Raw genomic sequence first — 17,209 nt, 5'->3', positions numbered from 1 at the left:
CAGTCTCCTGCCTGCTGTCCAGAGAAAAATAGCAGCTTTGTATGTGTGTGTGCTTGTGTTTGGTTGGACTCCTAACCAGTCTGGTCTATGGAATTGAAGAGTTCTTCTCCAAAAGACTGGACTGAGATCAGAGCTGTAGAGAGCCTGGCTGTTTTCCTATTTAGAAGCTGAGCAGTGGAGTTTGTTCCTGTCTGTTCTTTTTCAACTTTCGTGTGGTTTGGAGGCAGTGAAGATGAGTGGATTTCTGTATCATGGCAGGTAAGGCATTTGCTTTTGACAGAGCAGAAACTATATACTTCTGTTTCAAGTTTCAAGACTTCAGAGAAAACAGCTTGCGTTCTGTTTTGTATGAAACTCTGTGCTTTTACATGTTACAATATGAATCCAGGCATTAAAAAGAAATTGCAGTACTTTGAAAAATGTGAAGGTACTGTCTCTGTTTTACTTGACTCACATTAAACCTCAAATCATTACATTGGCACAATATACAGAAGTAAATAAAGTTGGATTCTACTGTTGTACAACTGCAACAGCTGTTTATTATGCAACTCCTAAGGAATGGAAATGCTATAGACCAGTGTTTCCTACGGTATTTCTGGTCCTGGAGTACTCCCAACACTGCACGTTTTGTATTTTCACCTTATTTGACACACCCAATTTGATTCATAAGTACTCTACTAGTGAACTAATAATTTGAATCAGGAGTGTTAGATAAAGGAGATGGAAAATGTGCTGTGTTGTGTGTACTCTTGGACCTCGATTGGGAAAAGCTGCTCTAGTCTAGACTATGACCCTCCATTTATGTAATACCTCTGTTTAAATAACAACATTCTCATCTGGGCAAAAGATTTGACCATTTGTCACTGTAGGGGTGTTGGTTTTTCGGGGTTGGCTCTGTGTGACTATGGATGACCCAGAGCAGGTGGTCATGACTCTGGGATCTTGGTGTCTGAAGGTTTTGGACTTGCCATGTGATAAAGCTGGATGGAAAGCGCTCCTTTACTATAGAAATCCTATTGCAACCGTGCCTGTTTGCAGAAACAAAAGGGGAAATGCTAATAACTCATTAACATAGGCCCATCCCCCTCGATAATGTGCACCTTAGTGGGTGGATCCTGCTGACATGTTGAAGTTGTTGACACCCTCAGCAGTCCTCCTCAGTCAGCTGTGAATTGAAACCCATCTGTTAATGTTCCCTTTGCCTGCTCAACATTTCTGTTGAAGATGTCTCTGTGGGGCTGTAATGCAATGTGAGATTAATGTTATTTTGCTCTTTGGAGACTTGGAGACCTTTTAAGTGGTTTGATGTGCATCATGTAAATTAGGCCTGCTCTAAAACAGCTTCTTTGTCTTGGAGATCAAAGTGAGGAAATTTAACGCCCCCATCTATCACACTATGACTGGCCTGTGTTATTGTCTGAGCCCATTTATATGATAAGTGTTAATAGCTCATGTGTGATACTCATTATCTAATGGGTCTTCAGGAAGGGACTGTATATTTTTTGGGCATGGTATTGAAAAGTTAAATGAATGCATGGACATTTAACTGGATTCAGAATGGGTGTTTTTTTCTGGCAAAGCAGTAAGAATGACGATGGCAATGTCCTTCTTAAATTCAGTTTAGATCTTAGAGTTAGCTATTTAAAACAAGACAATTGCAGTTGGATGCCTGTGGTATTTGAGACATGTGAAAGCATGAGCCTACACTATTACGTATTATAGTGTCACTTATTTAAATTTAGCCATAAACTAATACAGAAACAAACAGCTGATTCTTAGCTGTCTCATGACAACAGTTAATGTCATATGTATGCTACTAATACAATTGATGGAAACACAATACAGGTCTAACTTTCTGTCTGTCTCTCTCTCTATCAGTCTAACTGTCTATCTGTCTGTCTGGCTGGATTCTGGATATATAAGTGCTCAAGCACTAAGTGCATGTGGAAAATGAGTCTCAAATGTCCTTCTTGAATCAGTTTGAGCTGATTATTTGTAATCTGAGCTGCATTGTAGAGCCTGTGGGTGCTAATCAATAAGAATGGGTTTTGGAGGTTAAATATTAATGTTTGGAGGAAGTCTGCTTTACTGAGCACTGCACACTTTGCTTATATAGTTTGTCTCAGTCAAAGCTGCAATGTTTAATTTATTTATTTTTTTACATTATAATGTATGAAATAAGAGCCATTAATCTGTTTTGTGTAAGGTGGTACAAAGGTAGTATTTGTCATCTATTAACACCAGAGACAGGCAGTAAAAATGGCCAGGTGTGCTGTCATCACTTTGTTAAAGGAATAGTTCACCCCAAAATGAAAATTCTCTCATCATTTACTCACCCTCATGCCACCCCAGATGTGTATGACTTTATTTCTTATGCAGAACAAATTAAATTTTTTAAAAGAATATGTTCAGCTCTGTAGGTCCATAAAATGCAAGTGAATGGTGACCAAAAAAATTTGAAGCACCAGAAAAAGCACATAAAGGCAGCTTAAAAGTAAGCCATTAGACTCCAGTGGTTTAATCCACGTCTTGTGAAGCTATCCAGTTGGTTTTGGGTGATAACAGATCAAACTATAACTCTTTTTTTTTCACTGTACATCTTAACATTGCAGTCTCTTGGCACCATCATGATTTCAAGCTCGATTACACTTCCTAGCACATGATGCATTCACAGAGCATGAAATATTCTTCTAAAAATCTTTGTTTGTGTTCTGCAGAAGAAAAAAAGTCATACACATCTGGGATGGCATGAGGAATGAGTAAATTATGAGAGAATTTAAATTTTTGGGTGAACTATACCTTTAAGGGATATGAACATTCTGTTCATTTACTCCATTCTATGTTGTTTAAAACCCATACAAGTTACCATTTACAGTACTTTCATTGTATGGAAAAAGACAACGACATGGTTTTCCCCTTCAGAGATTGAAATGGCCCTGGACTTGTCTAGCCTGTACTACAGAAACGATGCAACAGTTGCAAGGGGCAAATGTATATTTTTTTGTTGTATATTTCAGGCACTATAATGGAAATAAAGCAGACTGGCCTAGGAGCATGATCAGCATGGGTGGTAAGTGTATACTTCCACTGGTACGACTTATATTGTTGTCAAGGATAGATGCACCAATTATTCAGAGATTTGAAAATGTATGCTTATTTTTAAGCAATATCACCAAACAACAGCAATGTGTTGATATTGAGTACAACAGCATGATTGTGAATGTGATATTGCTTGTATACACAGTTCTACAAACCAGAATTTAATATAAAGTAACTTACTGATTTTTAAAACACTATTTTGGTTATTAATGACACAAACAGGAAAGGATTCAAGTGCTGTTATGTGATATATCAGCACTTTTGGATTTTTTCCAGGTGAATTAGTGGACCAGAACGAACTGTTGTATAATTGACCTTAATAAACAGATAGTTCTGATTGGATGAGCTGTTGTAAAATGTTGAGAAACTCTTCCTTGTGTCCCTTCTATGAAGTGAACTTGTAGAAAAAGCATGGCAGTGAAATTCTGAAAAATTCTTGGTAAATACCTCTGAGCCCTGTTGCTTTGATGTGTTGCCCCTTTCTGAAGACAAATTGAAAGAAAACTTTTTTCAAAGAAGTTAAACTGCCTCTCTCTCTCATCAATATATTTAAGCACATATTTATGAGTTGCTAATAATAACACAAGGCTAATGGCCAAACTATGTTTAAATAAAAGTTCCACAAAACCCCCAGACATGTTTGGCATTTCTCTGGCATGGTAAATGTCTCTGTTTAGTGCAACAGTCCTGTGCCATGCAGTCTTCTTCAGTATGACTGCAGGCTCACTTCAAGTACACATCACTGGCACATATTAAATAAAAATCCTTTAATAAGCTTTAATGAGGCCATGCCATGGTTTTAAAGAAGTGCCAGAAGTTTAAATGTTTGCCAGTGTTGCTGTGATTATGCCCAGGCTCTCCTCTCCAATACTGGGGGGGGGGGAAAGAAACATTTTGTAGCCCTGTTCCTGGAAATTTCCTGGTAACTACTTTTTCTGTAATGGTTTGGCACTGTTCTGAGCATGCATGTGAATGTTTTTGTAGGCCTATATATGTGATTGTATATGTTATAATTAGAGTTGTTCATTGTTGAAATAAACAAGATTGAACATTCTGACATTATTTATTCACCCTAATGTCGTTACAAATCTGTATGCTATTATTTTTTTCTGTGGAATGCAAAAAAATTGTTACTTCAGTTCATGTGTTATATCACATCTTGCTATACAACAACAGTTAATTGGACAAGAAAACACCATAAAAGTGGTTCATACAACTCATGCTCTGTACACATTGACCACGTTTACATGCACTTAAGAAAACAGTTTATTTTTCTTTTTTTTGCAGAAAGCGGCGTTCTGTTAAGTCATGTAAATAAGAACACATTTTCTTTACGCCATTAAAGGTATTAAGAGAATACATACCCAGCGTAACATACCCGGAGAATGCGGCTGATGTGGCCATGTAAATGCATTACCACCGTTCTCACAGCTTTTTGTGTGCGCATGCACGTGGAACAGACGGATAACAAACGTCATAGGTTGGAGCCCTAAATCAAATCAACAAGTCAAAACAGTGGAAAGAATTCTGGGAGTACAGTGAGACAGGGGAAAAGCACAGATACTATGAAATACACCCATTTATACATGCCAGTTTAAAATATTGACTGTTTCTCATGTCCATGCGCACAAGTACATTGAGAAGAATCCCAGAGATTGACATACTGTAAGAGGGAAACTCCACTATGCTGCAGGTTGCGATGGAAAGTTAAGAAAATAAACACAGCAGCAACAGCTATGGAATATCTGTAAATAAAGAGAAGCAACAGAGAATAAAATAGTGAAGTCTTCCTTGGATCCCATGTTTGTAATTTACACAAGCGTCACTGAGAAATTAAATTTCTGTGGAGAGAGCTGCTTACTGAACGAGCCATATCTGTAATGTGTGCTGGCACTGGCAATGAAGACGATGGAGTGAAGAGAACCCAAGTGCAGTTTATTTACAAAAGTGAAACCAAAACCCTAACTATAAAAGTGAAACATGAACTTGACTATAACATGACTTGACTATAAACAACATTACTATGTACTAAACACATTCATTCAATACTTGACAATTAGACAATGCAAACATGAGGGCTTAAATACAAGACATGGGAGAACATAAACCAAATAACAAACAAAACTGATAACAAGCTAATTAAACAATAAACCAATGAAAACATGACACATGAACATGTAGGGAAAACATGAAATCACATGACAAGGGAACAGGAACTAAACTTTTCAAAATAAAAGACATGAATCAACAAAATACACATGACATATCCTCCCCACTAAGGGGCGGCTCCCTTAACAAAACACGTAAAACATGACATAAATTAAAAGTTCTGTAGGGAGTTGGGGGGGGTGGGGTGTCTTGAGGCGTGGGGCATGGCGAGAAAGGGCGAGGGGCATGGGACCAGGGCAGAGTCCGTTGGGGATGGAGCGATGAGGCTCAAGGGGCAGAGCCATGGAAGGCAGAGCCGTGGAAGGCTCGAGGGGCGGAGCCATGGAACTTGGTGCCCGGAGAGTAGCCGAAGACTTGAAGGGCCAGGGTGGAGCCGATGGCAGGGAGGACCAAGACGGCACTGGAGGCTCGGAGGAGCAAGGTGGAGCTGGAGGATCGGAAGACTGAGGTGGAGCCAGTGGGACTGAGGACCAAGGTGGAGCCGTAGGGAAGGAGGTCCCCGGTGGAGCTGACAGATCGGAGGGACGAGGCGCAGCCAGAGGAACGGAGAGCCAAAGCGGAGCCAGGTGACCGACAGACCAAGGAGGAGCCGGAGGGATGAGGGACCTCGGCAAGGCCGACAGGCTGAAGGACCGCAGTGGAGCCGAGGGAACGCAGAGCTGAGGCAATGTCGAGGGACCGACAGGCCCAGGCAAAGTCCAGGGCTCGGAGGGTCCAGGCGGGGTCAGAGGGCCGAAAGTTCCCCTTGCCTGCTCAGGAGAACTAAGGGTGGGTATAAGGGTGGGAACCATCTCCGGGTCCAACTGCTCAGATGTGGCTGTGACGTGGCATGGAGCAGGCTGAGGTGTTGCTGTGACGTGGCATGGAGCAGGCTGAGGCGTTGCTGTGACGTAGCATGGAGCAAAAGATGGCGCTAGCTCAGCGACCATGATGAGGAACTCTGGCTTGACGGCCATGACGTGGAACTCTGGCTTGGCGACCATGACGTGGAACGCTGGCTCGGCGGCGGCCATGTCGTGGAAGCGCAAAAGTCCTCTATGTATTCCTCCAGGGGACGATTCCCCTGACGTAGGTGTATGAGCCGAATTGCTGGGTTCTGTAACGTGTGCTGGCACTGGCAATGATGAAGACAATGATGAAGGAGTGGAGAGAACCCAAGTGCAGTTTATTTACAAAAGTGAAACCAAAACCCTAACTATAAACGTGAAACATGAACTTGACTATAAACATGACTTGACTATAAACATGACTTGACTATAAACACCGTTAATATACACATTCACATTCATTCAATACTTGACATCTAGACAATGCAAACATGAGGGCTTAAATACAAGACATGGGAGAACATAAACCAATGAACAAACAAAACTGATAACAAGCTAATTAAACAATACACCAATGAAAACATGACACATGAACATGGATGGAAAACATGAAATCACATGACAAGGGAACAGGAATTAAACTTTTCAAAATTAAAGACATGAATCAACAAAATACACATGACAGTATGTGTATGGGAGTAAACATATAGTGGGAACACTGCTTTCTAGCCTTAAGCAGATTTCTTGCAATAAACGGCTTTCTGGTGTCCATGTAAACAAGCTCATTTACCAAATATCTTCACCTTTACTGAAGAGCACATCTAGCCTGTGAAAATGGTCTTGACGCAAGTTTTGGGGCTTGTGATATTTCTTTCATATAAAACTGTTGATTAGTGGCCTTTATTAAACTTTATGAAGTTTATGTTAAAAGTTTTGTTAAAAGTTTAACTCTTGGTTGTATTTTAACAGATTCCTCCAGTGAAGACACAGAAAAGAGCTCTGTACTGCAGACACATAGCCTCAGAGAGTTTGAGCAGGTAGGTGCTTGCTTCTGTTTCCCTGAAATTAGCTTTTGCATTCTGCTGCTAGTCTATGAAAAACATTTATCAAGACTCTTAGCGCTGTTCATTGGTTTGAGAATGTGGATCTTTGGTGTTTACTTGCAAAAACAGTGATCCAGTAAACCAACGGAGAGCCAACTTAAAGGGATATTTCACATAAAAGTGAAAATTCATTCATGATTTACTCACCCTCTTGGCATCCCAGATGTGTATGACTTTCTTCTGCAGAACACAAAGGAAGATTTCAGTTCTGTAGGTCCTCACAATGCAAGTGAATGGGTGCCAACATTCTGAAGCTCCAAAATCCACATAAAAGGAGCATAAAAGTAATCCGTATGACTCCAGTGGTTAAATCCATGTGTTCAGACACTATATGATAGGTCTGGGTGAGAAACAGATCAATATTTAAGTCATTTTTTATCATAAATTCTCCTCCCTGCCCAGTAGGAGGTGATATGCATGAAGAATGTGAATCACCAAAAACAGAAGGAGAAATTGAAAGTGAAGGCAAAAGGATTTAGATATTAATCTGTTTCTCACCCACACCTATCATATCACTTCAGAAGATATGGATTTAACCACTAGAGTTTCTGGAGTACATTTATGTTGCCATTATGTGGAATTTGGAGCTTCAAAATTTTGGCACCTATTCACTTGCATTGTGTGGACCTACAGAGCAGAGATATTCTTCTAAAAATCTTAATTTGCGTTCAGCAGATGAAAGAAAGTCATGCACATCTGGGATTGCATGAGGGTGAGTAAATGATGAGAGAATTTTCATTTTGGGGTGAACTAACCCTTTAAACGGATAATTAATCCAAAAATTTGCTCTTTCTTATGTTGTTCCAAACACGTAAGAATTGCCTTTTTTCTGTGGAACACAAAAGATTATGAAAATGACGGAGTTTTCATTTTTGGGCAAACTATCCCTTTAAAACACAGATGCAAATACTATTACTTTGTTGTCCACAAATGGTTTGAGTAATCAGAACCATCCTCTGATTGCTCAGCTAATAGTTGAGTGTGCCAGTTCTGACATGTTAATATGCTCACAATGTGTCTCGTTTCATTCTGGCATGGCAAAATTTTGAACAACATCACTATTGACAAGTTCTTTCAGTCTGTTGTCTACTCTAATCAGATTTACTCTTGCTGTTGTTCAATAAACACAATGGAATCTGTCAAGTTTCCCAATGGCTATGTGTGTACGCACACAATCGAGAACAATTTCATATGTTTTTTGTAGCTTTTTTATGTGATTTCCATAAAACACATTCTGGAGCAGAGGGCGATCTGGAATGTCTGCTGTGCACACGCTGCTGTGGTCAGTCTGTATGTGAAAGGCTTTCTGGGAAGGAAGCCAGCCTATTATGCCTGTGATATAACTTCAGTCTTGCTACCTTCAATTACGAGAGGCCTCTGTGAAAGACTGCAGTTTTTTCTTGTGAAGAGTTTGGATGTGTACAGTATGTGTGTTGGGTTTTGTAAAGATCACTTCAAGAAACCAAAGAGAAAGATCTTGAGACGGTAGAAATATTATCATTAGGCTTTATAAAAAGGGTCTTCAGTTCAAGAACCACTTGGTGTATCAAACCGAGGTTTTGTATTTTAGGCCTGGTCTATGATAACATACATATATATAGTACTATATTGATCTGTTTGAATACATTGTTTTGAGGCTTACACTGCATAGCCATTAAATTAATCATTATTGATGCTATTGATCATTGCGATTTAACTTACTTAACCAAACTTTGGCTTCTTTAGTGTTGTTTGAAGTTAACTTAATATTGTATATTTGTTTAATGCATATTTTCACTTTCTTACACAAAAATTGTTTCAGATAAACAATTGGCAGACCCCCTACAGTACTACAGAGGACCCCTTGTTTAAAGACCCCTGCTGTATAACAAAGATTGCAGTTAAATCTGAAGTTTGCTTAATGATTTAGCCATTGATTTCTAAGTGGCCCATTTAATTCACATCTGATTTTCTCGGACATTTATCTGCATCTTAATTTCCATGAATCAACATATTAGCTTCCACAACAGGAATCTCATCTCATGTTCCTCTTAATTGTTGCAGTTGTTATGGCCGTTATAGGGTTTTTCTTATCAATGGTCCATTTTGGCTGTACTTGTATACTCTCAGTGTTGTCTATTTGTGTGCATGGTTGTGAAAAGTTTAAATTAGTAGTGATCTTTCTCCATAGATGAAATGATCGTACTATTGAACACAGTCTGCTTTCAGCCTGTATTCCACAGAACTGTTAGTTTGAAGAGCCGATCCATTCCACACTCACTCAACGAAATATGAATCTGCCAAAATATCATTTGTAACTGTCAAACAACATAGTGATGTGTGATTGGAAGGTGAAGGAGTTAAAAGTAAGAAAAAAATCAAAACACACTTCTTCAGAAAGCCCCATTTGCTGCATTTGAGAAATTGAAAGCATATGGCTGCCTGTGAAGTGATTCATACTGACCTCAAATGCACTTACATTGTTATGAAAAGAAGGTTTTTGTGTAATTTGAGCTATTAAAACCTCAGGACAAATTACAATTGCTAGTCTGTTATTTTGCCCTTATTTTGAAGACTTGGCATGATTGTGGAGATTTTACAGGCTCTGTCAAGACTAGATCGTTTTGTCCCATTGTAGCCTAGCCCTCTGTGTACATCCGTTGTAGCCTGGCCCTCCATGTACCTTTCAGCAACTAGTCGCCAAAATTCAGAAGCAAACAGAAAACAAGAGCCAGTGATGCCTTTCGGGAGCTTGTGAGCTCATTCTCTGCTGTACTCTTTCATTTAGTTTTTCATTCGGATTGAAAATAGGTACAAATTTTCTGCATGAAGAGCAACACATGCCTTGAAGAATTTGAGCTTTTTTGCTCCCCATGTCTGATTCATGTCACAGAGGCAAATTCATTAAGGTCTAATTGCAAATTCTTACTGAAACACCCCCAGCGGAGGTAATACACAAAACTTAGTGAGGCAAATGTACCAAATAGTTGCACCACTTTTGCATGCAATATTTCAATGCAAAAAAACGTCATGGTTACTTGTGTAACCTCCGTTCCCTGATGGAGGGAACGAGACATTTTGTCGATGTAGTGACACTAGGGGTCACTCTTGGGAGCCCGAGACACCTCTGGTCTTTGATAAAAGGCCAATGAAAATTGGCGAGTGGTATTTGCATGCCACTCCCCCGGACATACGGGTATAAAAGGAGCTGGTATGCAACCACTCATTCAGGTTTTATGCTGAGGAGCCGATATAAGGTCCGGCCATTTCAGCGGGTAGTTCAGCATTGTGGCTGGAGGGACACAACATCTCGTTCCCTCCATCAGGGAATGGAGGTTACACAAGTAACCATGACGTTCCCTATCTGTCACTCACTCGACATTGTGTCGATGTAGTGACACTAGGGGTCCCTATACGAAACGCCACAATTGGCTGAACTGTGTTACGTGAACTGGCGGTGTGTGGTGGGCAGACTACTGTGTGCCTCATAGCCAGCACACCAGGTCGACACGTAACCTCCCCCAACATATTTATAAGTGTCGAACTACCCAAAAGATAGAAACAGGCTTAACCCAGTCGTGGCCTCTTTTCCCCTTCTTTTTTTCCACTCCCTAAAAAATAAGGGGGATTATCCAACTGGGCTGCCAGGTCTAGTCGGGGGGTGTCCCTCCCAAGGGGAAGACACTGCGGAGACCACACCTCGCCCAAAGAGAGGGGGGGATATTTAAGTGGAAGAATACATCACATGATCTTTCCAACCATGTGGAGAGCCTTCAAGGTAGATCCTGCCCAATGGGGGAGGAGTTACTACAAACATGGAGACTGGGGCAGAGGGGTTCTGCCCAAGGAAGATGCAGTTTGCCAGCAGGGAAACGAACTAGTGGAAGATATATATCGCATGGGGTTAGCCTTACAGGGAACCGCCACATGCGGAGCACCTACCCCAGAACAGGGCTCTTAGTTAGCGCGTATACTGGGCTGGCAGCAAGTCTCTCCGAAAACTCGACTGCCACAGGGCTCGGAGGAAGTCAACCAGGGAACAAAGTTTGTGAACACTACTGGAAATTAATGGCGCACGTCTTCAGCTCCAAGGGAGGTGGAAGGCGCTATGTGCAAGCGATACACCCGGCCAGCTATCCCGGACTTATCCGCTTGTGTTGCGTGCCACTACCTGGGATGAAACCGGTTCCACCCGGAGGGTGTAGAACCTTGCACAGGTGTTGGGTGTTGCCCAGCCTGCTGCTCTGCAAATGTCTGTTAGAGAGGCACCCCTGGCCAGGGCCCAGGGAGCCACTACACCCCTGGTAGAATGGGCTTGTAGCCCTACCGGGGCGGCATGTCCTAGGCAACACATGCCATAGTTATGGCGTCAGTGAGCCAGTGGGCGATCCTCTACTTGGAGACAGAGCTTCCTTTCCGCTGTGCACCAAAGCAAACAAAGAGCTGCTCAGAGATTCTAAAGCTCTGCATGCGATCCAAATAGATGCATAAAGCGTGCACCGGACACAGCGACGACAGGGCTGGGTCTGCCTCCTCCTGGGGTAGCGCTTGCAGGTTCACCACCTGGTCCCTGAAGGGGTGGTGGGAACCTTGGGCACATAGCCCGGTCAGGGTCTCAGGATCACGTGAGACTAACCTGGACTGAACTCCAGGCACGTTTTGCTGACAGAGAACGCTTGCAGGTCACCTACCCTCTTGATGGAAGTGAGCGCAGTCAGGAGGGCAGTCTTCAAGGAGAGTGCCTTAAGCTCAGCTGACTGCAAAGGCTCAAAGGGGGCTCTCTGTAGACCCTGAAGAACTACAGAGAGGTCCGATGAGGGAACGAGGCATGGTCTGGAGGGATCCAGGCTCCTGGCGCCTCTTAGGAACCTGATGATCAGGTCGTGCTTCCCTAAGAACTTACCATCAACTGCATCGTGGTGTGCTGCTATGGCGGCAACGTACACCTTCAAGGTGGAAGGGGACAGCCTCCTTTCCAACCTCTCCTGCAGGAAGGAAAGCACTGATCCGACTGCATATCTCTGGGGGTCTTCCCAATGGGAAGAACACCACTTAGCAAACAGATGTCACTTAAAGGCATACAGGCACCTCATAGAGGGGACCCTAGCCTGAGTGATTGTGTCTACCTCTGCATCCCATCCAGGGGCCAGACATGGAGATTCCAGAGGTCTGGGCGCGGGTGCCAGATGGTGCCCTGTCCCTGAGAAAGAAGGTCCTTCCTCAGGGGAATTCGCGAGGGGGGAGCTGTCGCGAGGAGCATGAGGTCCGAGCACCACGTCTGGGCAGACCAGTAGGGTGCTACCAGGACGACCTGCTCCTCGTCCTCCCTGACCTTGCACAGGGTCTGTGCAAGCAGGCCCACTGGGGGAAACGCATATTTGCGCATGCCAGGGGGCCAGCTGTGTGCCAGTGTGTCTATGCCGAGGGGGTCCTCGGTCAGGGCGTACCAGAGCGGGCAGTGGGGAGAATTCTTGGGAGGCGAACGGGTGCACCTGTGCCTGTCGAATCGACTCCAAATCAGCTGGACCACCTGAGGGTGGAGTCTCCACTCTCCTCTGAGGTAACCTGTCGTGATAGCGCATCCGCTGTAGTGTTGAGGTTGCCCGGGATGTGAGTGGCTTGCAGCGACTTGAAGTGCTGCTGACTCCAGAGGAGGAGACGGCGGGCGAGTTGTGACATACAACGAGAGCTCAAACCGCCTTAGCGGTTGACATATGCTACCATTGTTGTGTTGTCTGTCTGAACTAACACATGCTTGCCCTGGATCAATGGCCGAAACCTCCGCAGGGCAGAATTGCCAACAACTCGAGGCAGTTGATGTGCCAATGCAGTCATGGACCCGTCTAGAGGCCGGCGGCTGCGTGCCCATTGCAAACAGTGCCCCAGCCCGTTTTGGAGGCTTCTGTCGTGACCACGACGCGCCTGGAGACCAGATCTAGAGGAACACCTGCCCGTAGAAATGAGAGATCGGTCCAAGGGCTGAAAAGATGGTGACAGACCGGCGTGATGACCACGCGACGTGTCCCATGGTGCCATGACCATCTCGGGACTCGAGTCTGGAGCCAGTGCTGAAGTGGCCTCATATGCATCAATCCGAGCGGGGTGGCCACCGCCGAGGATGCCATATGCCCCAGAAGCCTCTGAAAAAGTTTCAGTGGAACTGCTGTCTTCTGTTTGAACGCCTTCAAACAGGCCAGCACCAACTGGGCGCGCTCGTTTGTAAGGCGCGCCGTCAAGGAGACTGAGTCCAACTCCAAACCGAGAAAAGAGATGCTCTGAACCGGGAGGAGCTTGCTCTTTTCCTAGTTGACCCGAAGCTCTAGTCGGCTGAGGTGTGAGAGCACCAGGTCCCTGTGTGCGCACAACATGTCTCGAGAATGAGCTAGGATTAGCCAATCATCAAGATAGTTGAGAACATCAGTGCCCACCTCCCTTAACGGGGTAAGGGTGACCTCTGCGACCTTCGTAAAGATGCGAGGAGACAGGGACAGGCCGAAAGGGAGGACTTTGTACTGATATGCCTGACTCTCGGACGCAAACCGCAGGAAGGTTCTGTGTCGAGGAAGGATCAAGACGTGGAAGTACGCATCCTTCAGGTCTACCAACCAATCTTGATGCCGGATGCTCGCCATAATGTGTTTTTACTTCAGCATCTTGAACGGGAGTCTGTGTAAAGCCTAGTTCAGAACTCACAGGTCCAAGATTGGCCGCAACTCACCACCTTTTTTCGGTACGATGAAGTAGGGGTTGAAAAACCCCTCCTTCATCTCGGCTGGAGGGACAGGTTCTATCGCGCCCTTCCGTAGGAGGGTAGCAATCTCCACACAAGGTAGCAGCGTTTTCATCCTTCGCCAAGGTGAAGTGGACACCGCTGAACCTGGGTGGACGCCCGGCGAATTGAATCACGCAGCCGAGTCAAACAGTCCGGACCAGCCCTCGCGACGGATTGGAAAGCGCAAGCCATGCGTCCAAGTTCCACGCAAGGGGGACCAAAGGTACAACGTCATCGGACGTACCGGCAGGTGGGTCCTCACGGCAGGGCGGAGCTCGAGGTGCCACACCACGTCGTGGCCGTGCTGGACGTCGAAGCACTTACCTGGTTCCTTGTGACCACCCCCGGAACAGCCTGGGACGGGGGAGGAAGAGGCCTGTCCTTGTGACCCGTGGAGACTGTCACATCGGGGGTGGATTTGTGCCACAGCTGGGCGCTCAGGGGCGGAAACCGCCGCTGGAGCACCAAACCTGCCAAATAAAGTGGTGGACGGTGGTCATGATGACGGCCGTGCAAACCGGGTACGTGACCCAGCGAACAAGGAAACCGCTCTTGCTGAGCTCTTGAGTACTGCAGCCACTTGGGCATGCAGCACAATTAAATGCAAAAGGTAACAAAAAGATGGAGATCTGCTTACCGGCTCCAGAGCAGCGGGTTTCGTTGTCCCTGGGTCGCCCGTCTCTAGGGCGCTTTGAAGCCATTCACGGGTTCTGGGCGGTCGCGAGATGGGTGGCGTCTGCTTCCTGCGGTGGGCTCCAAGCCGGGGCCGGGCCGAAGGGGCGGGCTGCGGCGGAGCCGGTGCAGTCACTGCAGGGGGATGCCCTTGGCGATGAGTAGACGGGGTGCGGGATCTTGAGCCGCACCAGGGCAGGATATGCTGGCTAGCATCCATCTACTGCTCTACCATCGAAAACTGCTGGGCAAAGTCCTCGACGGTGTCGCCGAATAGGCCCACCTGGGAAATGGGGGCAGCAAGGAATCGTGTCTTGTCGGCCTCACCCATCTCGACCAGGTTGAGCCAAAGGTGGTGCTCCTGGACCACTAGTGTGGCCATCGTCCACCCGAGAGACCGCGTTGTAGAGCGAGGTCAGTCGCCGAGTGCAGTTCCTGCATCAATCCCGGGGTGGAACTACCCTCGTGCAGTTCCTTTAGCGCCTTGGCGGACTTGCAGGAGAGCCATGGTGTGCAGGGCGGAGGTGGCTTGTCCAGCAGCACCGTAGGCCTTGGCTGTCAGAGACAACATAAACCTACAGGCCTAGGATGGGGGCTTTGGGCACCTGCGCCAGGTGGCGGCGCTCTGCGGACATAGGTGCACTGCGAGCGCCTTTTTCCACCCGAATAGCCCTTGGCCGCCCCACCATCGAGGGTAGTGAGGGCGGGGAAGCTGAAAAGATCAGTACCGGGCAGTAAAAAGTGCCTCCCACGACCTTTTGAGCTCTTCATGCACTTCCGGGAAGAAAGGAACGGGGTGGGGCGTGGCTTTGAGCGGCGCCGCGAGCCCAGGAACCAATCACAGAGCCGCGAGGGTTCAGGGAAGAGCAGTGAGTTCCACTCTAGCCGACGTTCGTGGCTGCCCGGGAAAGCATGTCGTCATCTCCGCGTCAGCCTGTGACTGGGCAATCGACCCCGAAGGGAGGAGCCCAGCTGAGGCTTCCGATTGGACGAGCCCACTCTCCGATGCTGCACTCGAGAGCTCATCACTTTCGCGGGCTCCGAATAAGAGGTCGAACTCCCCGTGAGATGAGCCGGCGGACTCATCCGGAAGCCCGATCAGGGCAGACGAGTGTGCTGGGGAATGGGAGGTCCGCGGGGGGATACCAGGCGGAGGCAGTCCCATTGGGGTCCCCAAATCGCCCCCAGTGCTAGCCACGCTGGCCTCATACCCGTGGGTAAAAGGACCGAGGCGGGGAGCCTCTGGGGTGGCTTGCTTTCTTACGAAGGCAACTGCAACGTTGCCATGGACATATCTTCGCAATGAGAACATGACCATCCACGAACGCTGTCTCCATGTGAGCAGTGCCCAGACACGAAAGACAGTGATCATGACCATCAGAAGGCGAGAGATAACGAGCGCAACCAGGAATAACACACAATCGGAAAAGCATCTTTAAAAAGACGCGTCTTTAAAAAGACGTTCCGTGTGTGCCGCTCTTTTAGAGAAATATACTCTTTTAGAGAAATATACTCTTTTATTTCTGCCGAAGCGCCCTGGGGCATTCTCTGCAGTGCACCAGTGCAGAGGGGGGAGAAGCCGCTGAAATGCGCCGTCAGATCCAGCAGAGGTGAATGAACAGTAGTATTCAGCTCAGTGAGCATGACCCTTGGGCTCCGAGAGAGAAAATCTGAATGAGTGGTTGCATACCAGCTCCTTTTATACCCGTATGTCCGGGGGAGTGGCATGCAAATACCACTCGCCAATTTTCATTGGCCTTTTATCAAAGACCAGAGGTGTCTCGGGCTCCCAAGAGTGACCCCTAGTGTCACTACATCGACACAACATCGAGTGAGTGACAGATAGGGAACTGTTATTCTCTAATCACGTGTAACGTCAGTTTTGCCAGACCAAAATGAATGTTTTTTAAAAAAATCATTGTATTTAGGTGAACATTTTAATATTGATCATGATAGCAGTAATTCATCAAATGAGGGGAAAAAACTTTACAACCAGGCATATATTGAGACGTGTGGTTTTATTAAGCTCGCTTTGTTTTTTTCAAGATTCGATTTAGGTGCCTGGATCACAGTTAAAGTTACATGCACTTTAAAAGTCCGATTAAGTTGAAGTTGATTTCAGTCAGACTAAAACAATTGTTTTTTTTTTAAATGTCATGTAAACTCTTTAGTTTGACTGAAATCATACCAGTACAATTTTTGCAAAGTAGGACTAACAGACCTAACTTTGTCCAGCATTTACAGTATACCCATTAATCGGACTATAACCGGCCTATGCATTTAAGCCACTGAAAGTGACTAAAATTACCACATGATTTAAAATGATGTGGCAAAAATGCCCTTGTAATGAATTCCTCTGTTTTTTATATGTAACATCTAATATAGTTCTGAATATCCTATTCTTGTCCGGTTTGGAGTGAGGGAATGACTCAAACGCAGGAAGCAATTCAATGGGCTTTTATTAAAACAAAAAATAAAACAAACAAAAAAATACCCCAAAGGGGAAAAACAAAAATAGTCCAGGGCAACAAACCAGATGACAGGCTGGGCTGGCACAGGGTTGGAATCAAACAAATAAGACAGGAACC

The 17,209-nt window shown here is 45.4% G+C and overlaps 1 protein-coding gene across 3 annotated transcripts in view; it reads left to right on the top strand.

Moving 5' to 3' along the window:
* The window catches only part of LOC127415955 (myomegalin-like), a 101,963-nt gene that overhangs the window by 7,615 nt on the left and 77,139 nt on the right, over positions 1-17,209 (top strand). The window contains exons 1-3 of one of the 3 annotated variants that reach the window (XM_051655007.1): positions 68-258; positions 3,018-3,070; positions 7,065-7,132. In XM_051655007.1, coding sequence (XP_051510967.1) covers positions 233-258; positions 3,018-3,070; positions 7,065-7,132 — 147 coding nt within the window. In that variant the 5' untranslated portion in view covers positions 68-232. Of the gene's footprint in view, positions 1-67; positions 259-3,017; positions 3,071-7,064; positions 7,133-17,209 lie in introns of those variants that run through there. The other 2 variants (XM_051655008.1, XM_051655009.1) reach the window with 2 other exon arrangements.

This window comes from Myxocyprinus asiaticus, chromosome 25, assembly GCF_019703515.2.
Source record: "Myxocyprinus asiaticus isolate MX2 ecotype Aquarium Trade chromosome 25, UBuf_Myxa_2, whole genome shotgun sequence".
NCBI lineage: Eukaryota > Metazoa > Chordata > Actinopteri > Cypriniformes > Catostomidae > Myxocyprinus > Myxocyprinus asiaticus.
The sequence above is the reverse complement of the archived record's forward strand: the minus strand, read 5'-3'. Positions and strand labels throughout refer to the sequence as shown.